The following is a 26,351-nucleotide window of genomic DNA, read 5'->3' on the forward strand; positions in this document are numbered from 1 at the left end:
ACAAAACTTGTAGAGCATATTAATATGTACATGTTGATGCATAAAACAATAATGTATGGGGGCAGTTAATGTGTAGAAGCAGTGGTACAGCTGCTCCTAAAGAAACCTGCTCTAGACCTCTTAGACTACAACTATTGACCAGTCGCAAATACCCCCTTTGAGGGGCAGGTGGTGAAGAGGGGGCAGCAGCAAACATTGTTGTTTATTATTTATTATTATTATTATTATTATTATTATTATTATTATTATTATTATTATATTTTCTATATCACCCTTCATCTGAAGATTACAGGGTGGTTTACAATGTAAAATGCATACCATAAAAACAAACAGAAACAATACCCCCCAATACACACATACAATTTTGATTCATAACAGTCTGGGTTCAGGCCTGGCCATGGGACTAAGCCAGCCTTGGCTGCCCTAATGGATAACCTTTACAGAGAGAGGGGCGGAGGGAATGTGAGCTTTCTTTTGCATCTTGATTTCTCTTCAGCTTTTTTGTACCATTTACCATGTTATTCTCCCCTACCAGCTCTGGAAATTGGGAGCACTGTAATACAGTAGTTCTGATCCTACCTTTGGGACAGTGTCCAGAAAGTAGCATTGGGGGAATGCTTTTCAGCCCCCTGGTAGCTATGTTATGGGGTGGTGCAGTTCACTATCTTATCTCCAGAGCTATAAACTTAAAAACTATGTCAAATAAGTTTTGGAGTGTTTCAACAACAACAACAGTAATTTATTTACCAGTTATATTTTAAAGAAAAAATATCAAAGCAGTTTGCAACACATCAAAATATAAAGTATACATTCAAAGCAACATAATTAACAGGAAACTAAAATATTATATTTAACATTTCAGAAGACATTACTAAAGAAAGTCAAATATAAAATGCACATTTAAAACAGTATAATGAATAAGAGAATAAAATATTATCCCTTCCAATCAGGACTGAAACTGCCTTGATTGCGCTGGTCAAGGATCTCTGATGGGCTCGGGAGATTTCAGTCCAGCCCCGTACAATGCAGGAATCTAAGTTAAAGGATACATGACAGAGGGCCATCCAACCTCTGCTTAAAAACCTTCAAGGAAGGAGAGTCTGCCAGCGGAGACGACAGTGGCCTTCACCACTTCCCAAACCCAGCTTGTTACCGGTACTCCTTCTTGGTTAGATACTAGTAGCCAAAATGGGCAACACATGGACAAATAGATGGTAGAATACACTCCCCAACCACCCTGTCAACATCTGCAAGATGCAATAACAGGGACTCATCCAAGCATCTGAATTGCTCTCTAATATGGAAACAGACATATTTTAAACATTTCCAGTGAAACAAGCAGCAGTGGAATCTCCTTGGCAGGCCTTCTCAATCCCACAGTTGCCGGGAATGGTATGGTTACTTCATGGGGGAAAAACAATCCTCTCCTTCATGTTATGTGCCGGGACTGACATCCGACATTGAAAACAGATTCCTGGATTAATTTGGGTGTTGACTCAAATGAAACTGAGAAACATTTTCAAAGAAGAGACAAAAATGGCGTTGAAAATTTTACAGACTAAAAGCATACTGCTACTATTTCCTATAGTAACTTGTTTATATGACACACCATGACCAACAAGTAGAGTCAGGGAAGTATATTGTCCAATCTCATCCTCCCCAGCAGGAGTTCATTTGAGTTCAAGGCTCATATGGAACTGGAACTCCTATTCTTAAGAACTACACAGCAGACAAGTTGGTCAGACACATCTCCAGCACTGTGACGGGAAAGTCTGAACTTCCGAAATCTCTGCCTGTCAGGGCCAGACAGTTATTAAAAGCACAGATCAGAGGGTTGCAGTGCAGAAAAGGTCATGGGTGGGGGAAGAATTCAGAAGCATAATCTTAATGCTGCAATCATAACCCCATTTAGGATTTCATTAGGACTTATTTCTGAGCAGATATGGGCTATGTACACACCATTTGTAGAACACTGATGCAGTTTTTTTTCAATCTGGAGTCATTCATGCTCCCCTTCAACATGCTGCTTTTAATCCAGATTAGACTCTGCTGTCTGCAAGGATAGATGCAAGGATACTTGAGACCCTTGGTTAGGTTACCTTTGAATAGGTAAAAGGTAAAGGACCCTTGGACAGTCAAGTCCAGTCAAAGGTGACTGGGGTTGCGGCGCTCATCTCGCTTTCAGGCCGAGGGAGCTGCCGTTTGTCCACAGACAGCTTTCCAGGTCATGTGGCCAGCATGACTAAACTGCTTCTGGCACAACGGGGCACTGTGATGAGTGCCAGGGTACATGGAAACACCATTTACCTTTCAGCCGCAGTGGTACTTATTTATCTACTCGCGCTGGTGTGCTTTCGAACTGCTAGGTTAGCAGGAAGCTGGGACATAGCAACGGGAGCTCACTCCGTCGTGGGGATTTGAACTGCCGGCCTTCTGATCAGCAAGCCCAAGAGGCTCAGTGGTTTAGACCACAGCCCCACCAACATCCCTTGAATAAGGTAGTGGTGACACTTCATAGGGCAGGTATGGATACACCTCCTATTCCTGGGGCTACTTACATCTGTTTCCATATGGACACACTGCAGGGTAATGCAGAATCAATCTGCAATCATCTTTTATTTTGGGGGAAAAACCAGCTTCTCAATGAAACCAGTCTTTCCAGGGGCAAAAAAACATGCAATAGATCTAGACTGTGTATGCACTGCATAGAATAAACAAATATTCCATCTCCATTGATTTTAGAATAAAATGTGTATATGCAGCTATGGTTAGAATTGTAGCTCTCATTTAACTCAAAAGAATTTACATCTTGGTAAATGTGTTTCAGCTCAGACTGTATGACAATAGGGCAGCTAGTGAGAACCTAGTAAGAATGGAATGCTCTGCATTTCCTGTGTACCCTGAAGAAACTCCATGTAGGAAATTACTGTATTTTTTCTGTGTATAAGACGCCCCCATTATAAAAACAACCCCTATTTTTTGAACCCCAATTTAAGAAACAAGTATTTTGGGGTTGTTAAGCTTTCTGGGGGTGATCTCAAAAGAACATTGTCTTATACAGAGAAAAATAAGGCCGTTTCTGAGTTCATCAAGAGATGGTTTCGTGTAGGGTATGAAAGTGTAAGCAATTAACTGGGAAGGCTCTGGTTCAAATCTCCCTTTATTCACTGAGATGTATTAAGCAAGCTACTGCTGTCCACTCTTCTGTCTGAAGTATAATAGACTTAATCTACCTGGCAGAGTAACTTGGGGGGATCACTGAGATAATGTATGTGTAGCTCTTTGAACACCCTAAAATGCTCTATGGATGCACAGACTTGAATTCATTATAAAATTTAGCTGATTCAGACAGGCTGAATCACTGATGATAATCTAGTACGTGGAAGTTCCAGGGCACATGTCACCAGCGGAGACGCCGCTTGGGCTCTGCCGCCTGAGGCAGCTGCCTCCGTCTGCCTCGTGGGCAGGAATGGCTCTGTCTATGGGGACAGAAGGACACTTGGGGCAGGAACCTCAACCTTCAAAAAATTAACTATGCTATCAACCTAGAAACAAAACTAAAATACCATAAGGAAAAGGAAGACTGTGTGTCAGGGGCAGAAAAAGCCCCTTTCCTGCTCACTTGCTTCCTCGGGGCACCCGGATGATGTGCTGAGCAGGCTCACCAAGGGGGTGCTGAGCAGGCACCTGGGTCCCAGCAGAATTTAAGCAAGGAGCAGCAGCAGCAGCAGCATCGCTTCCAGTGTCGTCCAGAAACGGACTGGCAGACAGAGCAGCCGCTGTTCCTAACCTGGGGTCCCCAGCTGCTGTTGGACTACAACTCCCATCATTCCTAAGCAGCACGGTCGGCGGCCACGGATGATGGGAGTTGTAGGGCAGCAACACCTGAGGGCCCAAGGCGGAGAATGGCTGCGCTGGGCCCTCTTCACGCGCACTCCGTCCCTCGTCTGAGGCGAGGCAAGAGTCCGAAAAGGGAATTTCGCTCCGGGAGAGGAGCCCGGGCGAGGCCAGCCGGGTCTGCCGGAGACCCAGCGGGAAAGGGGGCGCTGCCTCGCCCGCCCCCGCCCCCCCGGCACGAGCAACAACGGGGCTCCGCGTGCCCTCGCCTCGCTTCAGACCCCGGCCGAGAGCATTTATTTGGGCTGGCGGTCCTTGGGGCAAAGCTAAGAAACGGGAAGAGGGGGGAGAAGCTTCGAAAGCGCCGCCAAGTTCCCGCCGCGGGTGCCGCCTTGTCGCTTATTTATCTCCTCGCGCGCGACGGCGCTACCCGCTCCCTCAGTCTAGTCCGGGGGTCGCGGAGGCCAGGCGCCCCCTCCGCCCCTCCCTCCGCTTGTTGTTCGGGCTGCGTCTGCAGCAGCAGCAGCAGCAGCAGCAGGGGGAGGCGGGGCCGAAAGCCGACCCCGGCCAATCAGGAGCTCCCCTCTCCCGATTGACTGGAGGCAGCCTTTTTCACCCTGCGCGCCCGTCTCGTCTGGCGGCTGAGGCGGCGGAGGCGCGAGCGGGCCTGGGGGCGGGGCGTGCGGGCCGCGACTCGGCGAGAGGCGTCTCTCGCTGGCTGGCTCCCTGCGAGGGGGCGCGAGAGGGGCTGAGGCGGCGGCGGGGCCGGGACGGGGACAATGGCGGCGGCGGCGGCGTCTCCTCCGAGCCCGCGGCGGGGCCCCTGCGCTGCTACTCTGCTCCGCTGGGCGACTTCGGCGGCGGCGGCCGGGCAGCTGCTGCTCCTGCTGCTCCTCCCTGAGGCGACGACGGGTGAGTTGCTCGCCGCCCACCGGCCTCCGGCTCTCCCCTCGGCAACATGGCGCCGCTCCCCGAGGCGTCCCAGAAGGGGAAGAAAGCGCCCGGGGGTGGAGGAGGGCATTCTCCGGGGGGGGGGGAGAGCGAGAGGACGCGGGCCGAGTCGCCCTCACAAAGGCCGGTGCCCCCCCTTCCATTCGCCTCCCTGGGAAAATAAAGAAAGAAAGCGGGCGCCTGTAGAGTCCCGTCTGCGCGTGTTTCTTGGGGGAGTGCGCCTTGTTTTTGTGTAGTATTGCACTCTAGGGCGCGCCCCAGAAGCCGAGGGAGCCGCGCGCTGTTCTCCTCCCGCCTCCCTCGCCAGCCCCACCGGCCCCCGAGGGCAGATGCTGCTTGGCGCGGGGAGGGGGGCGTCTCTTGGGCTTTGTGGGGGCCTCGCTGCGGCGAGGAAGGGGCGGGACGCAGTTTGGCTGCCCCCTCGAGCAGAGGGGCTCTTGCACCGACCGTGGGGCTGGCGCTGTGGCACCGATCCGGCCGTGTGTGTTCGAGGTGCAGCAGGAAGGTGAGGGTGGTGCCCCTTGGGATGATTCACGTTATCTCAGCACTTGGCTGAAACTTTGTGATCGAAACAACGGAGGAAACCCGGCATTGTTCCCGCACCGTGACGGTGAGGTGCTGCGGAAAGCTTGCAGGGTGCAACTACCGGTATCCTCGTGCTGCTCGCAGAGAAAGGAATGCCTGTGTTTTGAAGCAGTTTTTAAGCCTTGAGATTTAACTGATGTCCGCATTCATCCCAACTCGGTGTGCTTGCGGCTGAGGCCAAAACTGCACCGATGCCAAGGACCGCATTGAATCGTAAAAAGGATGGCAAAAATCATGGGAACTCAAAAGCCGTTGTGCCTGTTGCTTTAATGGGTGTGTGGGTGGTTGTAGAAGTTGCATCTACAGCTACTGATGTTACACTATTTTTGTAAGCAGTCCACAAAGCACTTCTAACCTACTATGATCACAGCTGATCTGTATGCAAAGGCTGTACATACTGAAGACGCAGCACTTCAGTGTAACATCTTAGTGCAAAAACCTGAGTTTGGGGCATTGCATCCACCACTTGAAATTTCAGTGCAAGCAGCAATGATACAAAATACATGATCTCAGGCATGACTTTCATGGACAGACATGACCCAATTTTGCAGTGCATATTTGTGTGGTCAGAAAATGCAGAGTAAAAAACAGATCTGACATCACTGAGAATTTTAACTGAAGAGTAGCATAGAAACATAGATAAATACAGTGGTACCTCGGGTTACATACGCTTCAGGTTACAGACTCTGCTAACCCAGAAATAATACCTCGGGTTAAGAACTTTGCTTCAGGATGAGACCAGAAATCAGGCAGCAGCAGCACGGCGGCAGCAGGAGGCCCCATTAGCTAGTGGTGCTTCAGGTTAACAACAGTTTCATGTTAAGAACGGACCTCTGGAACGAATTAAGTACTTAACCCGAGGTACCACCGTAAATACATTTAAATGCATTGTGGCACCCCTGGTTCAAAAAATTAATTTCAGTTGCAGACATTCTTGGATTCATATTTTATCAGTAGATTCCATACATCAGCCATAAAAATGCAGTTTACATTTGTGCCCATAGATCAGGCATCCCCAACCTTTGGCCCTCCAGATGTTTTTGACTATAATTTCCATCATCCCTGACCACTGGTCCTGTTAGCTAGGGATCATGGGAGTTGTAGGCCAAAACATATGGAGGGCCACAGGTTGGGGGTGCCTGCCATAGATAATACTGTACAAATGGTTCATCCAGTACCTCACTGCATTGCTGTGGCCACCTGTGGCACATTGGTGAAGGGTTGCATGGAGACACCCAAAACTACAGTTGTTGCTCCTTTGTGAGTGGCCTGCTTCTCTTGAGTGCAAGGACAGCCAGTTGCAAAGGAGTAGTGACTGGTACTCTATGGCAGTGGTTTTCAACCAGTGTGCCATGGGGTGCCCTGAATGATGGTCATGGTTACCATGAGCAACACTAGCCTATGTCCTTTTCTTTCCTCTCTCCTCTGATGCCTTTTCACGTGTCTGCCTCCCAAAGGCTTGCGTGCTGTTGGTTGCAGCAGCCCTGGCTACAAGTTCCCCAGGTGAATGGTGCCTATGAGGCTGGTCAGGGGGTGCTGGTTACCAGGAGCTGAGGTAACCTCAGGCTAAGCAAGCAAGCAAGCAAGCGGGTGAGAAAGCCCAGCCAGCCTTTGCTGTTGGGAATGGACAGACAAGTCCCAGACCCCTGTGGGGCAGGCGGGAGGGCAGCTCAGAGACCAGGGGCGGCAGCAGTGGCTGCCCGAAGGATTCTCAAGGAGAGGAGGCTGAGGAAACACTCCACAAGGGAGGCTATTCGAAAAAGGGTGAGGGGCTGACTGCTCTACAAGCAAGGGGTGACATACCTGGGCTCCTGAGCCCCACAGGGGAGCCACAGAAAGAATGTAGTTGGTCAAGGGAGCCGTGGACACAAAAAGGTTGAAAAACACTGCTGTACAGGATTGAATCCTCCTGTTTAACAGCTGATCAGCAGGGGGATTCAATCCTATGCTGTCTTGGTGTGCCTGCCCTTTAACCTTAATAAAAAAAATTTTTTTTTTAAACTGCATATTAAAACAGGAGTATAAACCCCTTTAAAAAGACATTGGCCCCACTGCAAGACTGAATCTGGGGTGAGCTGGATGGCCACTGGGGCAGCACAGGCTGAATTGGCCTGATTTGGGAGCAGCAGATCAAGGTCATAGGGCAGATTGGGCGTCCATGCACAGTCCTAATGAGAAGAGAGGCAAGATAGGTAACAGACCTATCTGTTTAGGTAGAAGTTTAGGGTTAAAATGTAACAAGAAGGCAGTGATTCAGAAAGGCACCACTAAGTGACAGAAAGAAAGAAAGAGATGAAAGTACTGTAATAGAAAATGAGAGAAGAGACGGATGAGCTAGATGTGAATCTTTTTTGGATATCATGGATGCTGTTTTGGTAAATTGTAAAATTTGCCTAGCAAGAAAATTCTCCTGTGTCACAGCCTTGCAGGGAGTGGAGTGAGGATGATGTGGTGTCCCTATTCCTTCTAACCCTGTGGGTGTCATTGTTAATGTTTGTTACTATGGTATGTATTTTTGAGTTTTTATATTGTAAACTGCCTGAAGGGTGGTATAGAAATTTAGGGTTGGTATATTTCAAGAGGTAAAAATCTGGACACAAGAAGTTGAGCTTTTTTAGGGCAGTCGCCTGATGTTCCCTCTGCCGCCACCCACACCAGAGCCTGAACCAGAGCAGCACGCACACAACTTGTTTTTTCCAAAAAAAGAAAATACAGGACATTTGATTTAAAATGTAAAATTCCCCCTGGGTGGGCATGTAGGACCCCCAAAAGAGGACATGTCCGGGAATTCCCGGACGTATGGCAACACTATGAAATTCAATAAATAATAATTACAGCTCTCACTTCCTGCAGCCAGACTACAGCTGTTACTTCCTGGGGCCCCATGATGACAACCCCTGGCCAACTAAGTTGCCCACTGCAGTGTTCTTTGTTTTCTCACCACAGTAGACACTTCTTTGTTTTACTCACCACAGTAGACACATCTGCATTTTAGTTCCCAGCACACTTCCCTTCTGGGAGAAGTCTAGAAAGCCATAGAAACAAAATAGAAAGTGAACAGTGTTGTTATTCCATGACTCCCTTACTGCAGGCATGTCTATGGGGCACTACAGGCGTAGGTGAAACCTAGACCTATGGTCTAGGTGTTCATTGGAAGTCTCTGATACATCTGCCAAGTTATTGGAAAGCTGCTTTATAGAAGTCTCAAGCAGTTTTAATGCTTTATCTCAAAAAGTCTTCCCTGGACTCAGAGACATTAAGACAACTGCTGCATTGTTGCAAATATCCCCTTCTTGGGCAAGGTGATTGAGAAGGTGATGGCTGGTGATGGTCTGCTGTAGGAGTGCCTGGATGAAGCGGATTATCTAGCCCTGTTTCAGTCTAGCTTCACCTTGACTGATGGTTTTGTGTTCTGTTTTTTGTTTGTTTGGAAGAGAGACAGGGAGAGTGCTACCCTAATTATTTTCATATATTGTGGCTTTTGATGCCATTGACCATGGTATGTTGCTGGCACTGCTCAATAGATAGAGAGTTGGGAACATGTGTGGTGTGGTGGCTTTGCTGCTATCTCCAGAACCACCACCACTCCACTGGAGAGTAGCACTGGAGAACTTTGGCTGGGCCCCTTGGTGCTTGTGCTGTAGAGTCCTGCAGAGTTCTGTTCAATATCTATATGACTTTACTGGGACAAGTCAACCAGGGGTTTGGAGTGTTGATGATACCCAGTTCTCCATTCCATCTGAATCAGGAGAGGCAGTTAAGGTGCTGGACCAGTGTCTGTAGGCAATGGCTGGCTAGATGTGGGGCAGTGAGCTGAATTGAATCCTGATAAGTTGGAAGTGCTGTAGAAAGGTGGGATTTGTGGGCATACCTTTTCCAGTACCAACCAGCTCAAACTTTAAGATCTGCTGCAGTCTTGCCAATGAACACAGCCTGTTTGGCTTGGCAGTCACGTAAGCTAAGGTTTTCTCTGTGGTGGCACACCAATTGTGGAACTCTTTCCCCGCAGAATTGTGTGTGTTCCCTGTATTGCTGCTATCCCACTGACAGCTAAAAATGTTTGTTCAAGCCTTCAGGTGATTTTCCAGTGAGCAGTTTTTATGTTTTCCCAAGTTTTACATAACGGTTTAAAAATTATTTCTGATGGTAAATTTGATTATAGCTGCTCTGGGCTCCATTAGAAGGAAGTTTAGGGTTAAAATGTAACAAGTGAGTAAATCTGATATGTTGCAACAACAGGCCAGGTAACAGACCCAGTCCCCAAAGCTGTCCTCATGTCTGCTCTGGCAACACTGGTACTGGACCTAATCTACAGCCTCAGTGGTTCATTTACCTGTTCATCTTCCAATATGATATATTCTGTTAAAGGTCAGCAATGCCCTTCTGTATTCTACATAGGACAAACCCAGCTCTATGGCTGGCATAGTTAATGGGTTTTGTTTTTTGTTTTGCTTGGAGACCATATTGAGGGTTTTACTACCTGTCCAAGGGCTGCATGCCAATGTGCACACACACTAGGGAGTGTGGTTACACAGAAAGAGCCTGTACATGTACACACTTACACACACAGCAGAGCAGCTTACACGTAGCTGTACACACACAGATAGCTTGGCAGAGGAACAGACTCAGCAGCAGATAGACATATATTCAGCAGCACTTCTGCTTTCCAGGGCACTGCTGTTGTAGGAGGGTTCCAATGCTCCATTAATAAATGAACTTCCCCTCTACCCCCCAATTACTTTAATTGCCTTGAAACTTAACCAATCAATTTATTCTGCATTAATATATTATTAACCCCCTCTTTCCTCAGTATTGATTTCCTGTGAACATTGGCTTCATTTCATTGTGCCCCATTAAGACCTCCCAATTTTTTCCTCTTCATTGATTGATTTCAGTTTCCTAAGTTAAATTGGTTTCACCACAACATTAATTGCATTGCTTTCCATCTATACCCCCTTTCTTCCACATTGATTCCCTCTCCATTTCAGATTGCTCACTGGTAAGTTTTTAAGAAATTGCTGCAGGCACAGTCAGCTACTTCAGTGCTTCAGTTTGTCCCGCTGCTGGCTATCAGGACTGATCATGCACGATTATCTCTCTTGGACAGTGTAAACATCATCGCCAGCTACTCAAAGCACTACTCATGGTTCTAGAAGAAAACGCTGAAGACAAGCAAGCAAGTGTTCTCTAAGCTTTGGAAGATTGGAAGAGAAGTTGAGGACCAAAACATTTGACTGTACCTGCAGGGCAGTCAACACTGAGAGCACCATGGCAATTCAAAAGGGGGGAGGGTGTCAAAGAAAAAAAAAAGACCCCCTAAAAGGGGCCACTGCTCCTGACAGATCTGGGTGGCATGCTTTTCACATGGTACGGGGCGGTATATGGGCCACAGCTAAGCCATCTCTGCTCTATAAAAAATAATAAATGACCACAAATGTGACCACAGAAATTGTAATCTTCAAAAGCCAGTGAGGAAATATTTCAACCTACTCATAAATTCAGGAAATCTCAAAGAGACTGTAGTGTGGAACCATGAATTACAGTCAAGAGGCTCAGTGCTATCACTTGTGAGATGAAGGATCCTTAACACATACGTGTTAATTGGCTTACCAATGTCAGAAAACCTGCTTTCAAAATCTGCATTGTAAATTACCACTGTTCAGTACATAATTATCAGTGGTTTTTTTATGCATTTTATTTCCCTTTGACTTCGAAATCCCTGCCCTAGCCAAAATATATACCTGCAACTCAGGATAGCACTACATGCATCTGATGAAGTGAACGCTGGTCCATGAAAGATTTTACCATAATAAATTTGTTGTTCTTTAGAGTGCCACACAACCCTTTGTTCTTTTTGATGTGTTGTATTAGTACCATCACATGTTAGTTGTTCTGTCAAAAAACATACTATCAGTGCGCCCCAGGCCTGGCATGCACTCAGTGAAGTTTTACAAAATATTCACTATGAACAGTTGACTGCTAGGCTATATCACACATTGTTTTTGAAATTTCACAGTTCTTTGGGTTATTGTGAACCTATTTCATGTTAAGGTTACAAAAAACAACCATCTGAAAATATGTCTGGAATGCTATTCTTTTTCCCAGATGTTGGCTGTCAACTTACCCAAACTGATAGAAGGAATTCATGTAGAAACTTGTCTTATTGTTACATACGCTAGCTGCTTTATCCCTGGATTTACTTGAAAGCTGTTTGGCAGCTATTGCACCAAATATGCATTAAGAAATTTATGCTGTTATAAATTAGCAATTAGGAGTGGAAGCATATTTTGGGAGCCCTTGGATTTTGTAACTCCACCAGTGTTTAACATAACTAATATGAACATCTCTCTTTTCCCCCCAGCTCTAGAGTGTTACTGTCTTGTTTGTACAAAAGAGAACTTTACATGCACAACAGATGGACTTTGCTTTACTTCTGTAACACGGAACGGAGAGAAAATAACACGCAATAGCATGTGTGTGGCACAAGTTGATCTGATTCCCAGAGACAGGCCATTTATTTGTGCCACCTCAACAAGTGAAGGAGTTATTACTGTGCCACATTGCTGTGATAGAGACCTCTGCAATAAAATAGAGCTACCGATTCCAACCCCAGGTAATTTTCCCCACTCCCAATTTTGAAAGCGTAATATGAGAAACAATATAAAATAATTTAGTTAAAATCAGAACAGATAGTGGAACAATCTAAGCATCCAATGACTTATTCAGATGGTAGCATCTCCTACTCCTGTGTTGCACTTTTGATGTACCAAGTAAGTTTACCTGAAAACTGGGGGAAGGGGGAATCTTGTGTAGATATATGTCCATAGAGAGATATTTCTGTTTTATTCAAGTGCACAAACCTATACAGGCATTGAATATATAACTGATAGGTTATTTTTATTTGTCTTCTGTGTCTCCCCATTCCACTTCCAGGTCCCCTCCCAAGGAAGCTGCCTTCTAATTTAGGACCAGTGGAATTGGCTGCTGTCATTGCTGGACCTGTTTGTTTTGTTTGCATTTCACTTATGTTGATTTTGTATATCTGCCATAATCGTGCCGTCATACACCATCGTGTTCCAAGTGAAGAAGATCCTTCTATGGATCGTCCTCCATTTATATCTGAGGGAACAACTTTAAAAGATTTAATTTATGACATGACGACTTCAGGCTCAGGTTCAGGTAATAAGAGTCTCTTCCCTCTTCCTGCTGCCCTCTTCTCCCCCCCCCCCCACATACTAGTACATAATCTTTTAAAGCGGCTAGTATTGTTAATAGTGCAACGCAAGCATAGTTACTTGCTAAATGTTACGGGAATAATCATTTTGCGATTGTATTTTACTGGGGTTGTGAGGATATAGCTAGGCAGAAATCATAATTAGTTTATCATGTTGCCAGCAACTTGCGAGAAATTCAGATTTTAATCAGATTTCAAACCAAAAGTAAAGCTTGTTTGAAGTTTCGTTTCAGTGCCATGCTCAAATGCTTTCTTCTGTTGCAGACAAACCCTACCTAAAAAGTATAGATCTTGAGATTAAGGCAAAATGTTGTTGAAATATGCAACATTTATTATTTCTAATATCTGCACAATCTCACCAAAATGCTTGCAATACACACTGGGGGATAAACAGTATGGCAGGATCTGTGTGTGTATGTATTACCATCTTTTTTGATCTAGCAAGGAAGATTAGACCTCATTGATTAATGCTATGGATACCAGCCTAGTCCCATAGTCATTACAACAATTGGAGGCACATGGTATTAAAACCTGTAGAAAGATTTCTTAATATCAATAGGAAATAGTTTGAGCTGTAGGCAAAAAGAAAAGGTCTCAATGCCACAGGAAAATGTCTTATCTGTAATCTCACTACTGCTTCCTTCGCAGGAGAGCTAAAGTGGCAGATTATTTTCCAGTGCTCCAAGGCAGATACAGGCAGGTTGGGTAATACAAGTGCCTATGCATTTTGCCTCCTATTGCTAGTTCTATGAAGGCTAGAACTTGCATGTCCCATCCCCCCATGTTAAATGAAAGTTGGGGCTGCAGGCTAGCAAGACTAGAATCTGGATAAAACCTGGCCAGGCAGTGAGTGACAGTGGCATTTTTCATTGCAGCAGCTATTTATTTTATTTCTGGAGTTCTGCTTCTACAGTCTCATGAAAAGATTTCATTACCTTTAATGGGGGGATGGGTGGAAGGTGAATCTACTCTGCAAGTTTTGAGGCGGGTGAAACAGTAACCAACTGCCCCTTGTTATTTTGGGCCAGCCCTATTTGAAACAAGCTACCTTCATAAATGGTGCTCTGACATTTCCTTTTTCCAAAATCCATAGTTAAGATTAACCAAAGTTTGCCTGGGTTTGGAGATCACAACAAACTGCACAACAAGCTACATGCACCCAAGTAGAACATGGGTGGAGAACTTACTGCCTTCCTGCAATTTGTTGGAATAACATCTTGCAGCCTTGCTAGAGGAAAAGGGAGAGAGTGGGACCCATGTGTTGCTGTGACTCATCAACCATGGGTGACTGACACATGGTTTTCCAGATGTTGCTGGACTACAGACAATGATCATTCTTAACCACTGGCCCTGCTGACTGAGGCTGATGGGGGTTAGAGTCAAACAGTACCTGAAGGACCACAGATTAGCCAGCTCTGCTCTAAACCACGGTTTGGTGTTTTTTACAAATGAGGTGAAACCGTGCACAGAGTAACCTTTTGGCATGTTGTGTAGTAACTGTTTGCTCAATAATATTCTGCTGAATAGAGAAGTTAGAGATACCAGTTACTGACTAGAAAAACCACATCAATATTTAATTGAACAACAGCTGAGAAGGTGTAGTTTCATGGCTTTAGTTTCCAAAGGATTCACTTAACTGTTTCAGCCACCAAAGACAGTCTTGTCTCACTTTCCACAGTCCATTACTTAAAATAGAGAATTCCTGTATTTGAAACCAAGAAAGAACTAGAGAAGATAGTTGCAAAGTATTTCTTCCTTCTCAGTTTTAAAAAGTAAAAAAGCTCTTCCTATAGCAAAGAAGGAGAAAAGACTACTTCCATATGGTCCTTTTTGTTCCTACCATGAACTTTGCTCCTTCCATGTCCCACTGTTGCTACCATCTGAAGCCCAGATCAAAACCTGGGTCCTTAACCCAGCATTTCAGAGTGGGGAGCTCAACCCTACATACATATTTTGCCATGTTTACTAAAAATGTATTTGGGAGCTATCTGAGGAAATTTGTGGAACTGTGGAACAACTTGAGGAGTGAGTGATTGGAATCTGTTCCCAGAAACTATGCCCTGTAATTTGTACGTTTGCCTCTTAGTCACATTTAACTTGCATGATTTTAACTGTATACAGTTGAAGACCTTTGGTTGAAATCCTGCAAGTTAAATGCAGGCAAGACCCTCACTGCGCACTGACTTCAGAAGCCTCAAGATGCTCCCACAAGATTCAAAGAATTACAGGAAATTGGACAGCCCTGTAAGACCTTGCAAAAGCATCCCAGGGCCCCTGGAGCCAGCAGGCTGAGCTCACATGAGAGTGGCTCCAATGGTTTGAGTATATGCATTTTTATGTATATACGGAACCCTTGGAGCTCAACCCCTGCAGAAAATGCAACTGTACTGAATACCAAGCAACATCTTCTTGGTCTCCTTATTCAGGAACTAACTGAAACGTTGACACATCTCAAAAGCAATAGATCCATATATCAGGAAAAGGTTGTGGTGCTCTATTGTGTTATTTATAATGTTGAAGAAAGACGGGAAGAAATTAGTTATCTTGGATCTCAGCCATGAATAGTGATTTTTTATCCAGTCAGGTAGCTTTAAAAGTAACAAACTTGGTCAGTGTTTTCAAAATAAACTATTTTTTTTTTTTTTTTAGGTTTACCTTTACTTGTTCAAAGAACAATTGCAAGAACAATTGTACTTCAGGAAAGTATTGGAAAGGGTCGATTTGGAGAAGTCTGGCGTGGAAAATGGAGAGGAGAAGAAGTTGCAGTGAAAATTTTCTCCTCAAGAGAAGAACGTTCATGGTTTCGTGAAGCAGAAATCTACCAAACCGTTATGTTACGTCATGAAAATATTCTTGGGTTCATAGCTGCAGACAATAAAGGTTAAGTTTTTTAAAAATTGCTTCTGGTCCCTTTTTGCTTGTTGAAATCTCATAATGCTATCTATTGCACTTTGTCAGTTTGAAGTAATTTCTACATTGGCTTCACATTAGTGTGTTTGTTTCTTGTATATGCCCCATATTAATTTCTATTCTGTGAATCATAGAGTTGTAAAGTTCAAAGATGATGGATAAATTGCCACCATTCTTCATCTCCTGGAAATACCCAGAAACTTGCAGTGAGGAAAAAATGTCTTCCCTCTTTTGAATGAAATGCTGCTCATATAATTGATTTAGAATTGCAGCACACAATTATGAATCTGCATGGGCACTAAGATCAGTTATAGTTTGTAAGCCTGCCAGTAAGGTCAAGTAAGCTGGCAGGCACAAAACAGCCTTCACCCTGGTATTCCCATGTTGTAGAATTTCCTCAAGGGAAGCATAGTTGGTTCCTTCCATGTTAGCTTTCAGGTGGCTAGTTAAATGCCAAGTCATTACCCTGTTTTTAATGACAAAATTGTTTTAATTTGTTTCATAGGATTACTAATCTGAATAAGAATCTGCTAGTAACTATTTTGTGTTAGTTAAATTTTTTAGGTATTGATTGTACAGTACTTTCAAAAAACTGTTAAGATTGTGAGTTTCTAGGAATAGTCTTGGAAAAGGGCATATAATTTATTTTAATGAGTGAAGAAGAAATAAATCACCAGATTTCAAATGTTCTGGTGATCTTTGTATTTTCAAAAACAAAAAAATCATTATTCAGTTGTTTGCAATTACACAAACTGCTTAAATATCATTGACTAGATGATCCTTGGAGTCCCTTTCATCTCTATGATTCAATGACTTCATTGGGATTGAAACAGATGGTGTATGCAGGATTACAGCTTTCACCATTTCTTATGTTTTAGCATCAGTAGATGCTAAAGAACTTAGTAGAAAGAGACCATGGTTAAATGAAATGCTTACCACATACAAGATAATAATTTTTATTTTTTGCTTTTGGAAATGCTTATTTTATTTCTTCTGGGGTTGTTTTTTTCAGATAATGGTACATGGACACAGCTGTGGCTGGTGTCAGATTATCATGAGCATGGCTCTCTCTTCGATTACCTAAACAGGTATACCGTTACTGTGGAAGGAATGATAAAACTAGCTTTGTCTACTGCCAGTGGACTTGCACATCTTCACATGGAGATTGTTGGCACTCAAGGTAATTTACTAAATTAAGTATGTAGCATTATTAATATGGACCTAATAGGAGAAAAAATCACATGGTTATGCTTGTGTTCTTAAGATTTCTTATATATTAAACATATATAATCTCCCTGTAAAGCACATTAGACAACACATAGCAGCCTTTTTGAGCAATTTATAACAGCATTTACTTACATTTGAGATGCCTCATAAACTCTCATGGCAGTTTAGTTTCAGACAAAATATGTCTTTATATATCCCTATTTCTCTTCTAGTCTTAATTCTATATAAAACAAACTTCGGTTAGTTTCCTGCTAATTTTGGGTTCAGATTTTAAAAATATGTTTTTTTTATTAGTTTGCATTTTTAATAGCAATAGTAGAAAACACATCCACATGTTCTGTCAGTGTAGTATTTCCCTCCACCCCAAGCAGAGGAATTAGTCATTTAATAAATTCCTCTCTATCATCTTATATGGGCAAATGTGAAACACTGAGATGCAACTTAGCACATTAAAAAGTGTATGTTGATTTAATTGAAATTTGGATTGTCATGCCAAGAGCAGTGGAATAATGGGGGCTGTTATTGGGTGGTTGTTACTTTCATTTTGATTATGTATTTTGTGGTTTTACGTTTTGATTTTATTCTGTGAACCACCCTGAGACCTGCGGGTATAGGGTGGTATATAAATTGCAATAAATAAATAAATAATAACAAAGTATGCAATACAAACTACTTTTCCCAGTGCTCAGTAGTCAGTTCATCAGTCCTCCTCTCATATGTTGCAACTAAAATCCTGCTTGCCCAAGCGAGACTCAAAGGCAAAGGTGGACTAAAAGAATGCCAGTACTGTGTACTTTATGCATCTGGAAGCTTTTAAAACATTTTATTAATGAGGTGTATTTCAATATGGGATTCTATATTACTTTAGAAAAATCTGTATTTTAATTATATTTTTAATTTTATTTTAATTGCTATTATTATTTCATCAAATTAAAATATTTTATTTTGTGAGATGCCCGGAGCACTTATGTTATGGAGCAGCTATATAACTTCAGTTAAATAAATAAAGCTTCTTTTCTACCGAGTCAGGCCATAGGTCCAGCTTGCTCATTATTCCCTATGCCGAGGTTGCCAACCTTTGTGGGCCAGCTGAATTTTGAGAAAGTGCAATGGGCTGGTGTGAGAACATAGTATAACACAAAATAGCTGCCACATCCAAAGGGGCAGGGGGAAATGCCACAAAATTATATTAGCACGCTCCTCTTCTTAGCCACACCATTGGGGAGAGGGTCCTTATCAGCCACTGCTGCACTCACAGACAAAAGGTTTTTTTGCACCATGCCTTTGTTCAGAACAGATGGAAAGGTGGTTGTCTCATCCTGGTATCCAGGGAAATGTTGAGTTATGGTCTGAATGACTAGTACCCAAATTTATTTAAGGTACTCAAATTAATAGGATAAGTAATTATTACAGCAGCAGCAGCATTATTTTCATTGCACCTTTCCTAGGCACTTCACGTTGTATCAGTAACGTTCATATTTGTCAAGTGCTTAACAAAATTAACAATTCTCTTGGGAAAGCTACAAGAACAAAATTTATGTCCACCCGCCTTTACCTCTACAAACTCTTATACTTTGGTACCGTGTATGAAAGTTGCTTTATTTGACTTGAACAATTGCCAAAGATCAGCTTTGAATTTCAATTTAAATGCATAATTAAGAAATTTCTAGGCAGATGCACTAGTTGATTAATAATTTTCTCTCTGTGTTTTTTTTTTTTTTTAATGCAGGAAAACCAGCTATAGCTCATAGAGACCTGAAATCAAAGAACATATTAGTAAAGAAAAATGGTACCTGTTGTATTGCAGATTTAGGCCTGGCAGTAAGACATGATTCAGCTACAGACACAATAGATATTGCACCAAACCACAGGGTGGGAACAAAAAGGTAAAATTAACACTCTTTAAAAACAGAATATATTATATTAAAGAGACTGATAAACATAGCCCTAAACTTAAATGTACGGTTCCCCCAGGGTCTCTTGGAGAGCAGGCATTCTAATAATGGAAACCAGCATAGTGCAGTATTGTGCTGTTTGGGGGTTAAGGATCAGTTTCCCACACAACTGTGAAGCTACATAGATAATTGCTGTTTGTTACCATAACTCACCTGACAGTGTAACTGGTGGTGTTGAAATATTGCTGGTGGTTGCAGTAGTGCTCCTTCTCCTCACTCCCAGCCTCCATGCCTCCTTATTGGTGAATGATCTAGAACTTCTGGGTAGTGCCTTCTCTTAAATAGGTGATCGGAAGGTGCTTTGTTCCTTTCCCCCATAGTCATCTTGTTGATATAATAAAAACAAAATTACTGCGAAGGAGAAGAGTGTGCCCAATTTCTCAGAACATTTATTTTTCAGTCACCCAAACCTACCTGCCTTTTGCAGAGTAATTAGTGTTTTGAAAATCATTGTAAATTATAATATAGATTTGTATTTTTAAACATAGTTGCTACTTAAGTGCAGCTAAGGGGCTAGGCTGCTTTAACCTGCCATGAGCCTTGTTCTTGCAGCAGCTGGTAAAGAGATAAACATCTATATGGACCATTTTATGTAGCCTATGTACTCGAACCTGTATCTCACATGTGTCTTCACTGAACTATTACTGTGGGATCATTCCGGAACAAAATTACACACTGCAGATATTATTACAGTGGACCTGATTACCCTTTAAATAGTAGTATTGCTTTGCTTATTTTTGAGAGATTACCAAACTTGAATAAAAGCCTGCTCAAATTGATCTAAAGGTTTAGTTGCCAAAATGGCATGATAGTATGTAAAATGGCTTTGTAGTTTGACACACAGGTGCAGGGATTAAAAAACAAACCAGTGCAATGGTTACTTGTTACAAGTTTCACCTTGCTTGGTTTATAATCTTGAATAGATCCTATTGTAGAAGTAGAACTAGGCAGGGAAATGGCCTTTTTTGGTGTAAAACCCAGAGGAACTGCAAGGAAATTTAAATAGACCAAGAAAAGTTCAGATCTTGAGATCTGTAGGTGAGCAAGATCCATGAAATAAGAGAAGCAGAGGGGGTAACATGCAATGGCTCCCTTTCTTGGAGCTTCCTTTACCCTGATATGACTTAGACTAGCCACATCTGCTTCCACTCTGGATTTCTAAATACTCTTCTAATAAAAAGTTTGAAAATATACAAAGCTTCCTTTTGGGATGACAGAAGGCTTGTGCAAACACTACTGAGAAGCAGGGAGATGAGGAGAGGTGTTAGAGTCCTTCTCAGTAAAACTGGGAGGGGGAAAACTTTCATTTACCACACAACCTCCAGCAGATATAGCACTGTTCTGTATGTATACGCCACTTTTCCTTTTCTGCCTATGGTGGGGTGTTCAGAACGTCCTGCTTTCTTCTCTCTGCACACAATCTGCACCATGGCATTTTGAATCCTGTCAGGTTCAGTTGTAGAAAAACAAGTGTCTGTGCTCTCTTTGCGTAAGTCCAGTTTAGAGAGCAAAGAAATGGACATGGAGCAGGAAGAGTCACACGTTCATAGCCCACATATTCAGTCACATAACAGGGTGTCCCTGTCCTGAAATGATTGGAACTTCTGCATGCCTCTCAGTTATGCAGAAGTTCCTACTTTTTAAAAGTCTTGGTTGAAACGTAGAGCCAGGTCAATAGTAAGCATCTTGAGAATGTCATTATTGTGTAATGCCTAATTGGCAGAGTGGCTCAACTGTTTCTAGTGCCTAATTAAAGAGAAATGATAACTATGTTTAGAGACCACTGCTTGATCAATAAAACATACTGGTTTTCATTTTGATAGGTACATGGCTCCTGAAGTACTTGATGATTCCATAAACATGAAGCATTTTGAGTCTTTCAAAAGAGCAGATATTTATGCAATGGGATTAGTGTTCTGGGAAATAGCTCGGCGATGTTCAATTGGTGGTAGGTACAAATAGAAATGAAACAGAATTGACTTAAGATTCTGTCATGACAACAGTTAACATACAGCTTGGTTTACACATTTTAGGAATTCATGAAGATTACCAACTACCATATTATGACCTGGTTCCTTCTGATCCTTCAGTTGAAGAAATGAGGAAAGTTGTTTGTGAACAGAAACTTCGACCCAATATTCCTAACCGATGGCAGAGCTGTGAGGTAAGGTTTTTCAAGCTGTATCAAAATGAGAATATTTAAAAATGTATAAAGCAGCTTAGTTTGAATTTTTTAAAATAAAAACATTGAGTTACATACTCAAAAATGAAACTTGATTGTGCCTTGAAGGATATCCGTTCACCTTATGCCTTTAACTATGGGACATACCTAATCACACAAATATGCAATATATTAACAAGAATAGCAGTGTGGGGTGCAGAAAATTTCCCAGTGAAATGCTTTTCTATAGGAAATTTTCAATTTTTAGAAATGCATGATTTTATAAAATTACGGTAATTAGTAAGAGAATTGATAATACAAATTATATTGCACAGCTAGAAGGAAATTAAATTGGATTGAAAATATGTAACTTTTCATGTCGTTATCCTTAGGAACTGTACACACACAAGCATGTTAATATAGTTTTTCAGTGTTCTTTCTTAAAATTTAACCTGTGGAATAATAATTATGTCAATGAATTTTTACATCTTAAAATAATGGCTAGTACTCCAATTCAAATTATCTTTTAGATTCTAAAACTTCACAGTGTTTGAAATTTTTTCCAAGTAAAGCTTAGAGTTTGTTTGAAAATAACATTTCAATCACACTAAGTGTACTTTATGGAATCTTCCACAGTCAGATATTTCAGTTCAACTGGCTAATGAAAAAAAGTTAATGCCACATGTTAAAACATTAATGCCACAGCTCTGCTTACTAATATGCCAATCAAATATGCTAAATTAAATACCAATTTTATGTCAGTGGAAAATTCATAGCACTGAGATACAAAAAGATGAGAAGTTACGGTATGAAGACTAAACTTCTGTTTCACTTCTTTACAGGCCTTGCGAGTAATGGCCAAAATTATGCGGGAATGTTGGTATGCCAATGGTGCAGCAAGGCTAACAGCTTTACGCATAAAGAAAACACTGTCACAGCTCAGTCAGCAAGAAGGCATAAAAATGTAATCGTGGAGGTGTTACTGAAGGAGACTTTTAAAGGACCATATCTGCACCTAATTTGTGCATTAAGAAGGCTAATTGTTCTACCTCACTGGGGGAACAGAAGGATATTCCTGCCTTTTGTACAAAATAGGAAGATCAGTTATTAGCCCAGGATTTCTATAGATGCAGTAAAACTTTGTACAGCTCCCTACCTTGCACTACGGACTCCTCTTTCCCAGGACACTTCCGCTTCAGTAAAACATAAATTGGTTTTCCAAGGATTAACGCTGGTCCCTGTTTCGTTGAGAACATGAAGACGATGCTCGTGCACACTATCGCACTGAAGGATATCTTGAAAGTTTTTAAAGCTATTTGCTTTGTTCATGATGGCACACTATATTCTGAACCACTCTTGGCTTATTCTTATCAGATTGTGTAGTTTTTTGGCTACTAGGACACTTACTGTTGGACGTATTTATCAGGATTTGAAGACATTACCTCATCCACTCTGGAAGAACATATACAACATATGCAGTTATATTTTGTATTTCTGTTGTTTTGCTTCAGAACATTACATGCCTTCAAAATAGATTGTACTGTACCAGGAAGTGCCACTTTTCAATTTTTGTAATGCACTTCAGTAGGTATATGCAAAGCCTTTGGTGCTTGTAGAATGATAAAATATATCTTAACTAAAAGGGAATTTTATACTACATTTGGAATTCTTTTTACCAAAACCTCTTAATTCTGAAGACTAGGAATTTTAAGTATATAAATTAATTCTGTGCTGTTATTAAAGTTGTGCATCACAATGAATTGTGGTGTCAAAAGTGGCACTTAACTTTTAATGACCCGTAAAGAGTACTTCAAGATTCTTTTAAAATTTGATATGAGGGCTTAATCCAAGAAAATAAATTTTAGCACTCTAATATTATCTGGGGCGGGGGGATTTTTTTTCTGCACAGACCCTTACCCATTCAAAGAACAGCGCTCTTTACTAAAGTGTCACCTGTTTCCCTGCTTCTTGAAGGGTAATCCATGTGTAAAAACATTGCATTTGGGTAGCCTTATTGTATGCAGTCCTTGTGTGCAAAGCAGTAGACTTTCCCTAGCATCTGTAGCTGTTGTGTGATCTTGCTGGTCAGGTCAGTATGTGCTTTCTTAACAGATGGTTGGCACTATTGGCTCTGACCTCACCAATTGTATATATCTGGAGATGTGTAAGGACTGAATCTAGGTCCCCACGCTCCTAAAATGTGGTGCCATTGGACTTCTCCATGCAGGCCAACTCCTGTTTGGTGACAAGAGCTTCACATGTGGAAGTATTTGCACAGCTTGTGGCTCGCCTTGAAAGTCACTGCTTTGAAACCTCCATCTATTATTATTACTAAATCACAGTTGGATAGTAATATACCATTTGTTTTCCGGTGCATACAGGTAGCTGTAAAATTTGCTGCTGGATGTAAAATACTGTTACATCTACAATACTGAAAAACTGTGCTTGCGTTTTAAGGTGTATTTTGGGTTTCATTTATGTAAATCTTATATCTGGTGCACAAATCAAATTTCTATTAATGCATCTTCAAGCTAGTTACATTTATGAAGAACCATGAAAAACTAAAATCTTTTTTAAAAAATACTTTTGATTTCCATAAAAGTTAAAATAAGCTAGCAAGCAAAAACTACCTATTTAAGTTTGTCTTTCTTCAATGCAGACATAATTGAAAAGGTGAAGACTTTGCCCACCTGCAATTTTTTACAGTGATGTAGAATGAAAATAATATTGGTTAGCTGTACTGGCAGCCCCCCGTTTTGTGCACATTTGTGAAATTGCGTATAATTGAAACCCATTGAGAAAGCCTGCAGCCGCCCCATTCCTCCCCCACCCACCCCATTCCGCCCTTTAGTGATATTTCAGTGATGTCTTTACAGTATTACATTTCCAAGTCACTTTCAGGTTCAGTGTGGTGCATGTCTACACAGTCGCACAAATACTGAATGTGCATAAATGGGGCGCTGCCTGCATACCAGTTATCAATCCTTAACTTCCCATGATTCACTCATGCCAAAATGATTTTTCTATTTTAGTCTAGAGAAAATTATGAGGTTAATTTTTTAGCAGTTCTTAAAATAGACGTTGCAGCAGGAAAATTGTATATCATGAAAATTGTACTTTGTTATTTGTGGCTTCAGCTGTGATGATATAATTTTAGTCATGTTTTCCATTGATAATTTGTCAATATCTTTCGAATGAGTGCCTGTATATATTACATAGAACTTTTTTAATCTGTTGCTTGTAAAGTCACATGTAGATTAGGGATGGGCATATCCTCTAAGGCTTCCCTCAGATTGGTTCTGGATTTCCCCAATTCTGCCCCTAACAGAAAAACTTGTACAGAGCCAGTCTGAGTGGCTCAGACGGTTCACCTGTTCCCTTCCTTTTACTCTGCTATCCTATTGCCATCCCCCTCCCCTCCCCACTGCCACTACCATCCCTTCCAACTTGCAAAGCACTTTCTTTTCTTTACCTTCAGGTATGGAATGGGAATGGCACTTTTCTATCCTCCTGATTCACTTAACCTCGTTTAGGACTGAAAGCAGTGTCCCTTGGTAATTAAGGTCCTAAAGGGCTAGAGGTTGCCAGTTCTTAACAGCCACCACTTTCGGTCCTTATGCCCTGCAAAGCACATCAGAGTGCATCTGTTAAGAGATGTACAAACCATCACCTTCATTTCCCATTTTAAGGTAAAGCAAAATGATAGGTGGGGAATGTGCTTTGGGGGCTAGAGGAACAGTGGGGAAGGAAGCTGGGAGCCATTTGCTAACCTGGATAATAATCTTAGAAATCAGGGATGGAAGTCTTAAAAGCTTGCTTCTCTTTGGAGGTAATTTTTTAAGAATTTAAAAAATGGTTTCCAATTTAGACTCAGATTCACCATCACAACAGCTCTGATATGCATCTTTAAGCAGCTAGACAAGTATTCATATTTTTTTTCAGTTTTTGTTTTGCTCTTGAGAGTCCATGGGGACCAAAATATTTTGGCACTCAAAACATTTGAATGTTATACCTTTAAAAATTTGGTAAAATTTTGATGAAAGCTGTTGTGTAATGTGTACTGCACAGTACACATTTGTTTAATAAGGGTTTTTATAAAGTTTTTTAAAAATAGCATTACAGTGGTGCCTCGCTAGACTAAAAGAATCCGTTCCGCGATTCTCTTTGTCTAGCGGTTTTTTCGTCTTGCGAAGCAAGCCCATTGACAGCTTAGCGGATTAGCGCTACAGCTGTCAAGCGGCTCATCAGCGGAACAGCTGATAAGCGGCTTAGCGGCTTAGGAAAAGGGCAAAAAAAGCGGGAAAAAACCGCGGGGGGACGCAAGATTTTTTCGTCTTGCGAAGCAACCCCATAGGGAAATTCGTTTTGCGAAGCGCCTCCAAAACGGAAAACCCTTTCGTCTAGCGGGTTTTCCGTCTTGCGAGGCGTTCGTCTTGCGGGGGCACCACTGTACAGTTGCTGTTCAGATCTTGGACATATGATCCAATTGCTTACAAGACACATCAAAGGAACAGTAGCAAACCTTGTTACTCAGATGTCTTGAGTGCTGTAACTTTAGGTACTCTTAATCCTTAAGAGTTGGAGTTTTATCATAACATTTTTATTTGCCTTTTCAGATTTTTGTAGCCTTTCACACCTTCATGTCTTGTAAACCTAAAAATATCTGTATATATGAGTGGCATAGTTTTGCAGATTCATACCTAGTAAGAGGCTATTCTAGCAAAATAACCACCTGTCAACTGAGTGCCATGGATCCACTTTTTAAGCTAGCTCCTTGTTCATACTGTGCCATTAAAATGGTTTGAATGGTACTTGATTTTTTTTAACATGTAAAAACTTGCTTTAAACTTAAATTACCTCTTAAAAAGACCAAGGTACATTTACCTCATTCTGTATATAAGGTTTAATATTTTTTCAGAACATTCTCAAGGTTGGCAATTACATGTCTCTTTAAAATATGAGTATTATATGCATAAACCTAAAACCTTGCTGGTTCTGATACAAAGCTCTGTGTGTGCTCTTGAAGATCTGCTAATGTGAGCTTTCCTGTTGGCTTCAGAGATGGATGTACACTCAAGGCTCTGATGCTGGTTTTGTAGGAGCTACATGTGCATACTGGAGCATCTGCATGTTTAAACCAGCCCTGGATCAAGCTGATTGTATATTTTGTCAGATTGCGCATTTCTTTTTTCTTTTTCTTTTTTTTGCAAATATGTTCTCTGTTTTGTTGAAATAGCACCAGCTCTTTCAGAGTTATATGGGTAATGACACATACATTTTTACATTTTGGATGATAAATTTTGAGCATCTGTACAAATGTGTTACTTTTAAGCCTTACAGAATTGTTCATTGCCCCATTTATGCTTGATAATGTATGTGCAGTAGAGTCTACGACAGAGGATTGTAAATAGTCTAAGAATGAGTATTGTTGTTAAGTGCTAACACTACAGTAGAAAATAATAAAAGCAATTATAGATTTTCTTTCTTCTTA

The 26,351-nt window shown here is 41.8% G+C and overlaps 1 protein-coding gene across 1 annotated transcript; it reads left to right on the forward strand.

The window, feature by feature from the left end:
* The first annotated feature begins 4,602 nt into the window (after positions 1–4,602).
* On the forward strand, positions 4,603–26,351 carry TGFBR1 (transforming growth factor beta receptor 1). The gene is made up of 10 exons (XM_053360662.1): positions 4,603–4,749; positions 11,735–11,986; positions 12,307–12,552; positions 15,257–15,487; positions 16,530–16,697; positions 18,474–18,630; positions 20,523–20,647; positions 20,733–20,863; positions 21,703–24,981; positions 25,316–26,351. The coding sequence occupies exons 1-9, from the start codon at positions 4,617–4,619 to the stop codon at positions 21,826–21,828; spliced, it is 1,569 nt and encodes a 522-aa protein (XP_053216637.1). The 5' UTR covers positions 4,603–4,616; the 3' UTR covers positions 21,829–24,981; positions 25,316–26,351.

Source organism: Podarcis raffonei, chromosome 13, assembly GCF_027172205.1.
Source record: "Podarcis raffonei isolate rPodRaf1 chromosome 13, rPodRaf1.pri, whole genome shotgun sequence".
NCBI classification, from domain to species: Eukaryota; Metazoa; Chordata; class Lepidosauria; order Squamata; family Lacertidae; genus Podarcis; species Podarcis raffonei.

What these genes read in the sequence shown, in the direction of transcription:
- TGFBR1 (XM_053360662.1), top strand. Translation starts at nt 4,617, where the DNA reads ATGGCGGCGGCGGCGGCGTCTCCTCCGAGCCCGCGGCGGGGCCCCTGC. An exon ending in GCTACCGATTCCAACCCCAG is followed by an intron (nt 11,987 to 12,306) that starts GTAATTTTCCCC and finishes TTCCACTTCCAG; the next exon opens with GTCCCCTCCCAAGGAAGCTG. An exon ending in GACTTCAGGCTCAGGTTCAG is followed by an intron (nt 12,553 to 15,256) that starts GTAATAAGAGTC and finishes TTTTTTTTTTAG; the next exon opens with GTTTACCTTTACTTGTTCAA.